At 35.0% G+C, this 12,337-nt stretch overlaps 1 protein-coding gene across 3 annotated transcripts in view; it reads right to left on the bottom strand.

Annotated features, from left to right (window-relative positions):
* Positions 1–1,085: 1,085 nt before the first annotated feature.
* Positions 1,086–12,337, bottom strand: part of LOC120518085 (uncharacterized protein PB18E9.04c) — a 31,943-nt gene continuing 20,691 nt past the window's right edge. For 2 of the 3 annotated variants that reach the window (XM_039740679.1, XM_039740678.1), the window contains 6 exons: positions 10,592–10,716; positions 10,079–10,177; positions 9,306–9,468; positions 8,639–8,697; positions 5,647–5,742; positions 1,086–2,816 (listed from right to left, as the gene is read on the bottom strand). In XM_039740679.1, coding sequence (XP_039596613.1) covers positions 2,550–2,816; positions 5,647–5,742; positions 8,639–8,697; positions 9,306–9,468; positions 10,079–10,177; positions 10,592–10,716 — 809 coding nt within the window. In that variant the 3' untranslated portion in view covers positions 1,086–2,549. The remainder of the gene's footprint in view (positions 2,817–5,646; positions 5,743–8,638; positions 8,698–9,305; positions 9,469–10,078; positions 10,178–10,591; positions 10,717–12,337) is intronic. The other variant, XM_039740680.1, reaches the window with a different exon arrangement.

The following is a 12,337-nucleotide window of genomic DNA, read 5'->3' as shown; positions in this document are numbered from 1 at the left end:
CCTAGTTTGCACAAGCTTATTTAGGTATTAATCAAGGAACCTGTCAGAACCCCAAAAGAAACTGCAGAAAACTTTGATAGCTGTCAGTCAAAAAAGGTTTACAAGGACATTTCTTATTCTTTGTGGCACACTAAAACCACCATTAAAGTTATGTTGCCCAAATGGAGGTTTGGACAGCAGTTGATCTTCTCAGTATTGCCTTACCTAGCAAAATGACTACAAAAGCAAATTATAAAATTTCTCATGGAGACACAATGCAATCTTAAAACATATGTAGACTCCCAAAGGCTATTTTTGTCTTGGCAAAGGGCACTGTTCTAAAATTAAATCCATGGCAGAATTCGAAGGTGAAAAACAGTGGTCACGAATGAAAAATGAGTGCTTACATCTTGTTTGGAAAAGATGCACTTGGATGATCTTTAAATGTTCCATAAAACGATTCTATGGGCAGACAACCTACAAGTGAGATAAGCAGTTTTCCTCAAATATTTACAACGGTCCTGTGTGGTAAAGGAGTTTCACGTGAAGAAGTGCAGTGAATGTCACAGCACTGTGACAGACTGATCAGTAAGTACAGTAAACTACTGCAATTATTGCATCTCTGGACAGTGTACTTATTATTTAGGCCAAAGAAGAAATTGTAACAGTTATGCAGCAATGTAGAAAATGGAACAAATATTTTTCAGAACACAATAAAGAGAGATGTTTCTCAAGGAAACTGACCACTTGCCCATGGGTTTCTGCTCCAAATGGATTCATTATCTTTATTTAAATGGCATAAATATTATTTGAAAAATTTTAATTGTTTATGTAATTAAAGGGTATCCTAATTTTGTACCAAAAGTTAATGTACTTCTGCTTTATAATGCTCTCTTGGTACAACAAAACCTGCTAATTATTACTTAGGGAATTCGTTTATCGTAAATGAGCACGTAAACATGTTTTTTTGTTTCATGATACCTTTCATTGAGTTAAACATATTTTAAGTGAACACATTACAGTGGTTTGTTATCATATTAAACATTTCTTTTTATTAGATGGTGTTCAATAGTTTAATCTTAAAAATAATAGTTCTTACAACAATATATTCAGAGCATAGTTTAATGTATAGGTTTTGATCAAGGCAATACATATTGCAGTAAGGAGTGACATATTGAATGAATAGTGATACAGTTTCCAAAAAAAGAATACAGTCTGAGGATTAAACATGAAATCCAGATTATTTAGTAAAAACATTAGTTATCACTGATAAGAAAAAAAAAATCATAAATGGCAGAATGGTAAATATAAAGTGAAAGATTTTCTCTTGGTATATAACAAGGATACTATTCTATTCTGCGGAAACTTGAAAGTGCATTCCATGGTTTGTAAAACACCTTGAACTCTATTTGCATGTCAGTTTTATGTAGTTTATCTAACACAATGCAGATGTTTTAAATTAAGCTGCATGTCATTTTCTTTGATATAAATTTTCTACTTAATACAAAAGCTTAAGACAATTAAGATACATAAATGCTGTCTCACTGTAGAACACTTACTTTCTCTATCAAGTGCTTCACATGGTTGGTTTGACAATACATAACTCTGCATGAACAGTCAAATCTAGAAGCAAGGCTTTTAGAAATCACCACATTCTGTCCTTATAATATTCTTAGCTTAGGTAACTACAAGGAGAAGACTTTAATTGACTTAGTGTGTAAAACTATCATTTACGAGCCGCTAAATTTAACTTCAAACAATTCCAGTGTGCTGATCATTCTTATTAATAGTTTCCTAAGAGAAATTAGAATGGCAAAACCAATGAAATCCTGGTGTAATTATTCTTTATATATCAGCAATATACACATTGATGCAGCCATTATATGGTATCTTCCAGTTAATCTGTCTGTAGTTGACTTGAAAGTCCCTTTGTAAACACCCTGATCATGCAAAAAGATGTGTAACAGAAAAATAAAATTCTCCTTACACCTTCAGTAGAGAAAAACAAAAAGCTAAACAAAAGCACAGTTTCTTTAAAACTAGCTGTTTTGTGTAATAATTTTTACACACCAAATATTAAAGATATTTTTACTCTCTTTTAGTGTATGTGCTGCAGAAGGAATATACAAAAGTCTGTTTTTTCACAAATTTTCAATTGGAACTGCAATTATTTTAGATATAGTAATGCTGTACACAGTAGGCATTTCACAGAATGATGACACATTTATTGATGCTTTTGTTACATTTGCAAACAATTACAGTTCTCGGCCATTCTGAAATTTGACTTACTCTGATTAGGGAGACTCGAGTCCTCTATGTATTTTTACAATATACAAGAGTTAACTGAAATTAAAATACAGCCCCTTGTTTAGAAAATATATGTAAGTCAGTCTAGCCCATATTTACAGTGTATACTTTATATTACAGATTTTTAGAACATTTAAATCAAGAAAATTAAGCAGACACCTTTTTTAAAATAATATAAAAATATACTACACTTTTCTATTAGGTGTGTTTGGTGTGCATCTTTTATAATATTGAGACATTGTTTAAGTAACATTGGAAAAAGTTTAAATGAATAGTGAGTAATTATTGAAAACCAAAATCACCATTGCAAATAATAAAATCTTAAGAAGCGACATCATATTAATGGAATCCACACCACTCTTAATATTTACGGTTCCATCCAATTTGAGACAAGAGGTTGTTGCAACTGAGGTACAACATTCTTGGAGGCAATCAGTTGATGAAGATGTGCAGCCAGTTGTAATACTTTGACATGAATTACTGCAAGCAGCGCTCCAGATAGTGGTGGTGCCAGTACCTTTCTTTTTCAACTAATGGAATGAGAAAGAGAACACATTTCATCATTATGGCTTAGTTAAGGTGAAACAATAAACTATCAATCCAGTTTTACTCTTCACTGAACAATCATAAAAATGTTAGTGAGTTATGGTTTTCAGATTAATTTAATAATTTAAAATGTTGTAAGTGGTGACAAGTTAAATCATATAGTATACTTTTTTTTTTAGCTTTTTTTTATTATCTTTAAGAATGTATGTGCTGTTTCATTGGGCAACCTCTTTGGATAATGTAAGGTTTACCCAGGTAATGCTAGGTTTATGCAATTTCTGGCTTTACCCATAACATATATAGTACAATAAAACTCTTACTTACATGTCTCCTCAAAATAGTGACAGTAATACAATACCATCAAAAGACACACAGAAATATAAACATATATAGTATATAGAATGCCTGCGGTGGGTTGGCGCCCTGCCCAGGGTTTGTTTCCTGCCTTGCGCCCGGTGTTGGCTAGGATTGGCTCCAGCAGACCCCCGTGACCTAGTAGTTAGGATATTGCGGGTTGGATAATGGATGGATGGATAGAATGCTTCATGCAGATATTTAGAATGATATGTGATATACAGTATATGTGTGTAAGAACACTACAGTATTGTTATTGCATACATTTATTATGTTATTATATTTGTTATTATGACAAGAATGCGTGCAGTATTTTTTACTGGCTGCTCAGTAATCAGCAAATACTAGCAATTTTGTCTAATTTGAAGTACAATTTTATTCTTCTGGAATAGCAGTTTGTACAAAAAACAAAAACCTATACCTCATGTATCAACAGAGAGTTCAACAGAAAAAAGGAGAAATGTAAGTTACAACTGTAGCAGCAGCACCTGTTATGTACATCATCCATCCATCCATTATCCAACCCGCACATCCTAACTACAGGGTCACGGGGGTCTGCTGGAGCCAATCCCAGCCAACACAGGGCCCAAGGCATGAAACAAACCCCGGGCAGGGCACCAGCTCACCGCATGGCTATCTACATCAATAAATGAATATATTTTGATGTACATAGTATTGTTGTTCTTTCTATAAACCGTAAATTCACTGTCTAAACCTACTATTCTTGTGTAGTGTGTTGGTAAGCTAAATATTATCATCAAAGTTATGCATACAAGAAGTAATCCTGGGCAAAATGCCAGTCATTCACAGGCCATGTCTGTGCAAACAGTCAGGCCAGAAGAAAGCATTGGGCTGGAGGATATAGCCATCATCCTGGAGGAACCTGCAAACTCTGAGCAGCTCTTCACTGGGTTTCAAGTGCTAGAAGGTACCAAGTCCACCTATTGCGCCACAAAACTATACGCCAAAAAAAGATTCTGGAGCTCTGAAACGTTTAGATAATTTACTAATGATTGACTTTTTGCTAAATAGTACTCTTTCTTGTATTTCAGTACCACAGCCATACAGTGTTGAAGTTTCCCCTTCTGAGCAATTCCAAGAAGTTACTAGAAATAAACAGGCTAACATCACCCATCATTATAATTGCTACTGTTAGTTTATTTTTCATTTCTGGCGGTACTGGAAGCAAATCAGTTAACAGCCCTGGATGATAGTCCATTGTAAGGCATACTACAGTATGTGACCAGCATGGGCATCTACACTGATGACAATAAAATGTGTACAACGTAATATTAATTATTTACTCAGATCACAAAGGTTTGAAAACAAATAAGAATAGCAACTGAATGACAAGAAGAGCTCAATAAATTAATGCAAATCTTTGTTTTTAAGCAAAAACAGGAATCGCATACAGGAGATCCTGAATTTGGAATCCTTCAACGAAGCTGCATTCAACAAGGGGTCTTTTCTTCAGCTCATAGATATTGTTTTGACAAGACATTAATACTCTTTTTTAGACTTAAATAACAAGGCATGACAGATAACATCATTTGAGACATGCACATTAGTGGCACAGCAAAAGGAAAGTACAATGCAGCACAACAATGTTTTCACCAAGGTGACACAAAAAAACAAACAAAGTGAAAAATACTCATTTTGAGCCAATTTAGCATTAACCTAACATGCACATCCTTGAGACAATTGTAGTACTCTGATTACAGAAAGCAAGAAAAAAAAATATCAAGAGAAAATATAAATGTTGCTCTTATATTGTCTAGGTCAACACTTGAACCCAGACTCTGCTGTGGCACAGCCACGCTAACTGCTGAGACACCTTACCACTCAGTGTTAAAGCCAAATTGCCAAATTAAACTTAGATGTACAAGACACATAAATTTCCATACTCCATAAGGGTGTGTTAATTCTCGTGTTCTAAATCACTTTAGTTGGGTACTGTTGAGACAACTGTTTTTTTCCCATGTCAATTCTTTATCTAGGACTATGTATTTATGTATGTATGTATATATGCTTACATTATAAGCAACGATTCTTCTGTAATTCTGACTGAAATAAAGTGACAGCAGAAAATAAAATGGTAGTAGTAACTTGCTACTTGCCAAACCAACCCCTGTTCCTTAATATTTGCCTTTATCTCTTATTTGGTGAAAAACATTGACTATGAAAAGGTTTTTATTACATTTTCTTTGTATGACCACTCTGGAAACAGATAAGTAGCCATGAAAAGAATCTTGATGAAAAAGTCTCTCATACAATTCAGTACAGTACTGCACAATATGTAAACTGTAGTCTACGTGCTCATTTACTCATTCCTGTCAATTTAACATCATACTTCATTTCTACTATATAACTCTGCTCTGTGAAGGCAATACTAGTCACGTTTGCAATGTAGTGTGCTCACCCACCAGTCTTGACTTATAATTGAAGTATTAAGGCACTTACTTCACAGTAGTTATACCCAACTGCGCAAGATTGAGAAGGCGTTTGTCCTTTGTAGCATGTTTCTCCAGTACATGTGAATACATGACACATCTTTCCCTATGAGTAAAATAAATCAATCGATAAACAAAACATTTAGGAAGCAGCATACAACATTGCACAATACATAATATATAGAAAAAGATCAAATATTTCACTAGCAGCAAAAGCATCAGCAACTGCAGACATGATTGCAAACTCCTTTATTCCAGGCTTTTTGTATTTTTGAGATAAGAATTACAATAATACACAATATCATGAATGCTTACCTTATATCTTGTTGTTCCCCTTGTCATACATTAAACCTTCCCCTCTCTTTTTCCCCAGTAAATTACATATCAGCAAGCTGCTTAATGAAATGGTCTAAGATCTATATTCTGCCTAAATTCTTCTTGACATAACTGTCAAGGTTGAGAAAGAAAGAACTCTGCATTTGTGGAGCAGTTGCACAAATCTTTCTTAAGTAAAGTTTTGCATAAAGCTTATCATACCATTTGCAAGGTAGAGGGTAAAATATTAGATTAGATGACCAGCTTGTGGTGCAACAGAGGTCAGCACATTAGCGTAAGTGTCTGGGAAGGTTCAGAAAATGACAGTTAGAGTCTCCAAAAGCAAGGCGAGCGTGAAGTCAAAACATATGTCCGAGGGAGAATAATGCTTGATGGTACCTCTCACTGGTAACATCTGGTCATGAAAAACATTTAGATGGTCAAACTTAGGTGTGTGAAGTGTGCAAATTTAATTTGTGTAAGTAAAAGGATTTTAATAAATGTTTCTGCACTTTTGGTAATATAATGGAAAACCTGTATGAAACATTTTTAGACTATTAAGCTTTTCAGTTATATTGCTGTTTGCCTAACTTCTCTTAGAAGGATGACCTTATTCTAGTATGCAGTCCTTGGCTTAGAATGTAGTATAATGTATCTCTCTATGTAAGCTAATATAGGATAACCTAATATCCCATATATGGACACATTTGTATTAGATTAACATGTTATCAGCTAAATGCTAAATATTTTCTTGTATATACATACGCTCTAAAACCTTTGTCTGGCAAAGGACTGTCAGCACACCTGTGATTACAATACAAGGTGCATTGTGTGCTCCAAAGACATCTTACTTAAATACATTTCCTATACAGTATACTGCTGGAGTCTGAAGAACCTTTTTATTAAAAGGCAGGCATTGTGGCACAAGTGGTTAAGAGTTTGGACTACAAACCATGAGGTTGTGGATTCAAATCCCCCCCCTGACATTGTGTGACCCTGAGCAAGTCACTTCACCTGCCAATTGGAAAAACAAATTAAATGTAATCAATTGTATCTCAAATGTTTGTTGTACAGTGTTAGCCATTATGAATGTCGTAAAAGGTCAAGCAAAATGACACCTTTTACTCGCTAACTAAAAAGATTACAATATGCAAGCTTTCGAGGCAGGTCAGGCCCCTTCTTCATGGTTTGAAGCCATAATATTATATATGGGGTACCGAAAGGACCTTTTCCGGGACCACTGTTATTTTCAATTGACATGCTCTTGTTAGGTCAGATTATAATTATGCAGCTGACACATGACTTTACTTATCTATAGCACCAGCTAATCCTGAAGGTTTGGGCCCTCTGGTTTAACTTGATCTCTTAGCATTACAAGTCAAAAAAGAAGTAAAGAATTTAGGTATAGCCATGGACTCTGAACTAAAAGTTGAATTGCACATTAACCATATCACTAGAACTGCATTTTTTTCATTTAAGAAACATTGCGAAAGCTAGACTTTAAATGACATTGCAAGATGGTGAGAAATTAACTCACACTTTTGTTTTCATTTGACTAGATTACTGTAATGAACTCAGAGAAAAGCCAAGCAAAATGACACCTTTTAATGAACTCCTAACAAGACTTCCTAAGAAAGAATTTCAATAGAATCTCATCAAGAATCTCAACCAGAAAAAGAAAAATTGAGCACATCTCACCCAGTTTAGCACCATTACATTGGTTGCCCGTATCCTTTAGAACTGATTTTAAAATACTATTAAATGTATATACATATTCTTACTCCTTCCTATGTTTTGGAGTACCTTCTCCCTAAATTGGCAGTTCTAACCTTACGTCTTCTAATAGTGGTTTGCTTATTTTTCCCAGAGATAAGTATACCGTGGGCGGCACGGTGGCGCAGTGGTAGCGCTGCCGCCTCGCAGTTAGGAGACCGGTTTGCTTCCGGTCCTCCCTGCGTGGAGTTTGCATGTTCTCCCGTGTCTGCGTGGGTTTCCTCCGGCGCCCGGTTTCCTCCCACGATCCAAAGACATGCAGGTTAGGTGGATTGGCGATTCTAAATTGGGCTTGGTGTGTGGGTGTGTTTGTGTGTGTCCTGCAGTGGGTTGGCACCCTGCCCAGGATTGGTTCCTGCCTTGTGCCCTGTGATGGCTGGGATTGGCTCCAGCAGACCCCTGTGACCCTGCATTCGGATTCAGCAGGTTGGATAATGGATCGATCGATAAGTATACCTGGAAATCTAAAGACAGTGTTAAAAATGGAAGAAATTATTATTGAGCAAATATTTCTAATTTAACTTAACAGAAGTTTGAAAGATGTTAATTGCAAGACATATTTATGAAAAAGAAACATTTATTGCGCAGTTATTGTAAACCTACATTATAACATTAAAAATCATGCTGACCCAAAGTGCATCTCTATAACACAGGGTAGAAGATGCCATTGAGCTTATGTTGACCGCAATGGACAGAAGCTAACTCTAGCAGGGCATCATCAGTCCATCACATCTTTTTTATCTTGCCTTTCTAAACAGATTGGAAAACAAAAATCTTGCACATGAGCTGGTGTCTTGCTCTATCGTTGATACTATTGTCCCACTGCAACCCTGGATTGGATTCAGGGAGATTGAAAAAGTAATGTTTATAACCTGGATAATGCTGTAATTTAAAGAAAATAATTCACTACTCACATTTGTTGCAATGGTGGTTGGCTTTATGGTAGTTGTGGCTTGAGTGGCTGCTGTTGTCACTTGGAAACAAAAGATTTAGAAATATCTCATAAATGAACAAGTATACAGTTTTTAGAAAATCAATAACATGGATATGATTCATTTTCATTTTTTTCTCCAAAGAAAGCAGTAATGTTCTGTTGTACACAGATATGCTCAACATTTGAGTGACAACATATAATGAGCAGAGAGCCCTAGCTGGTACTTTTGATAGAGTAAGTGATGCTTCAAATCATTTAATCCAAAAAATTCTGAAAGTATCATTTAAAGGAAAACACACAATGAGGCACAAATTATTCATCGCTCAGCCAAAACAAGCTACAAACTGGAAAATGAACGTAATATTCACCCCAATATTGGGACTTACTTATTTTACATTAGTACAGAAGTTAGTGTGTTTTAGTTTTTCACCTTCCATGCAACTTTAAGTTGCATTACACATAATCTCTGAAATCTTGCATGACTATAGGACATTTCAAATGTTTGTTTTTTGGAAGTGTTTGTAACAGTAGTATTTCTATTTTCAAACTTTTTCAAGCTTTGACTGTTCCCGGACATTCATTACTCTGCATAGTCAGACACATTTGGTGTTAATTTGAAATATTTAGGCATATTAAAAATGAATTACAAGCAGGTGTCTCCTGGGTGGTTCCATTCAGAAATAAACAGCGGGGCGTGGCACAACACTCCATAGTACAAGCATTCTGTGAAGAGTTCCTGCAGATGTTGGTTGTCCCGGCACAAGTCTTGCTACAGCCAGCTGTGTAGCTGGCATTGTTCTGCCGAATAAACTGGAAATAAATTTAACTGCAGTGTATTAAATTGTCAAAGATAAGTAGTTCGATAAAAAGGATGACTTGTTTGTCAACTAAAAAAATACTATTGAGGTACCAATGAAATGTATACTTTTAGCTGCCATACTGAAATGAATTACAAACATTGAAAATACAAGGCAATTAGCAAGGATCTACTGAAATGTAATCTAGTCACCACTATAGCCCTTATGCAGGTCATCAAGACCAACATTAACCAGAAGCAGTTCATAATTTTATGATGTCCTCTAATATCCCACATATAATGCCTTTATCTTCTGCTGGCAGATTTTAAGATGTTTTCATAATTATTTTGTTCATAAACTAATAGGTTCAGTTGAGCCTTTCTTTATGTTATAACAGCTACAGAAGGACCAATCCTATTTTTAATTAGAGAAAACAAAGCTACATGTTCAAACAATGGATTTCAAACATTTTATTTTGTATTGGAACACATCTGGCAAACCTCTTTCTGTTTTCTAACAAGCTAACATTTGAGCAGATTATTTCACAAGGGAATATATCAACAGTTGACTTCTAATATGTTTAAAGCAAAAACAAAAGAAATACATCTAAATGAAGTATTTACCTCACAGTATGAGTTGTTAGTGGGGCACAGAGTACCGGCAAGAGTAGTAAAGTTAGTAAAGCAGTTATATCCAGTGCAGTTAAATGTCCGGCATGTTATCTGGAAAAGCAAAACAGCAGGCAACAACACTGACAGTTGAAAATAAATTTTAAAACACAGCAAAAGTGATATATATGAATATGTGCAATAAGTATACACTGAAAAAAGTCCAATTATTTGATGCACATTTTGTTTATGGATAGGAAATACATTTATTTTTTTATGCTTGCATCTATTTTAATTTATTTCTAAAAAGGGTGTTCATTAATCACACCAGTTATTTGACATTATTATCTATCTGTCTTCTGATCCTAAGGTCATTTTCTTGGTTTGAACTGAGAGTTATACATCAATAATAAACTACAGCTATTTATTTATTCAGTATTTGAGTTTGCTTAGTCAGGACTAGAGTGTGTTCCAGTTAAAACAACAGAGAAGCAAACCAAAATTATAGAGAGAGTCCAGGAAACTCACCAGCCCAGGAGGGATTGTCGTTGTTGTTGTAGGTGTGGATGGTATACCACTTGTGGTATTGCTTGTTGTATAGTTATCCATCATTAATGTGGAATTTACTTTTGCAGTAGTGGCCGTACTTACACCTGAAAGGGAAAATTGTTCTTTAAAATGAAAAATATTAAACTTCTTGCAGGGACAGAAAAGATGCCCAGTGATGGGATCAAATGTCTTGGGTTCAGATCTCATGCTGGAGTTTGCATGTTCACCCAATGTTTGGATGGGTTTTCTTTCCCAAAAGACATGTGGGTTCGTTCATTTGGCAATTCTGAACTGTTCTTGTGTGAGTGTACTGTATGCATGAATGGGCCTTACACTGGACCAGCACCCTGTTCATGACTGATTTCTGCTTTCCACCAGTTTAGGCTCTAGTCCTTCATGACTTTAAATTGGATTAAATGAGACTGAAATGTTACATTAACTTCAGTTTGCTCTTGATTAGTGTCACAATTATTTTCAATACAGTGTAAAACAGCAATAAGACCAATTTTAAATTTTGAAAACCATTTTCAGGTATCTGTACTTTGAAACCATGGATGGATGGATGTTCTTGTTATTTATCTTCTAGTTTTTAGGTCCACTACTGTCGCCTTTTATTAATACTTTTAATAAACTGAATAACTAGAGAATGCAATACTTAATCATTTTCAAAAACATAAACATAATAACAATAGAAGAACAAATGAAGGGATAAAAGAATGATTGTGAGAGTCTGAAAACTAACAACTACTGTATTAGAAATAAAAAACAGTCACCAACAAATCAGATCTTACAAATGTCCAGCCTCCGATTGCCTCCAGCTCACTGATGATTATCTCACGGTGTGAGCTCTCCTCAGTTACAGTCCAGCACTATCATTTTTTCTAGTTTCCTAAGACACCCTTCTGTAATTTGCTTTTCTGTAATTACTGTGTTTTACATGTTTTACACATTATACTGTGCCTATAAAATGTATTCACCCCCTTGGAAATTTTCACTTTTTATTGTTACACAGCATTGAATAACAATGGATTTAATTTAGCTTTATGACACTGATAAACAGAAAAGAACTCCTTAAAAGTCAAAGTGAAAAGAGATATCTGTAAAGAGGTCTAAATTAATTACAAATAGAATTTGATATTTCCTGTCTCCATCCCTGGAATTGTGTTTTTAAATCCCCTTTTCATGTAGTTGCTTGGACTGTTCTTTTGTCTTCATTTTGTAGGTTAGGCCATGATATTGACTAACCACAAGCTGGACCTTCCAGTTGAGGTCCATTTCTACTACAATCAGCTTAAACCCCGGACAGGTAATCTCCATTGTACTATTCATGTGACTTCTAAAACCAATTAGCTGCCCCAGTGATGATTTAGGTGGGTCACATTACTTATGTGATCAGTTATTTTCTGTTTTCTATTCATAATTTAGACCACTTTGCAGAGATCTGTTTTCACGTTGACATTAAAATCTTTTTATGCTAATCAGTGTCAAAAAAGGCAGATTAAGTCCACTGTGATTCAATGCTCTATAACAATAAAATGTGAAAATTTCCAAGGGGGTGAACTATTTTTGTAGGTATTGTAAGTTAAGAAGACATTGCATGCCTTGCTCTGATTATTCCAACCATACTAACCCCAGTGGAAAGTTGTTATATCAGACAACATAATATAATGTTTAAGTCACAGAATTAATTTGCAATAACAGACAGTTGTTCTCAAAATCTGAAAA

Source organism: Polypterus senegalus, chromosome 17 (assembly GCF_016835505.1).
Source record: "Polypterus senegalus isolate Bchr_013 chromosome 17, ASM1683550v1, whole genome shotgun sequence".
NCBI classification, from domain to species: domain Eukaryota; kingdom Metazoa; phylum Chordata; class Cladistia; order Polypteriformes; family Polypteridae; genus Polypterus; species Polypterus senegalus.
The sequence above is the reverse complement of the archived record's forward strand: the minus strand, read 5'-3'. Positions and strand labels throughout refer to the sequence as shown.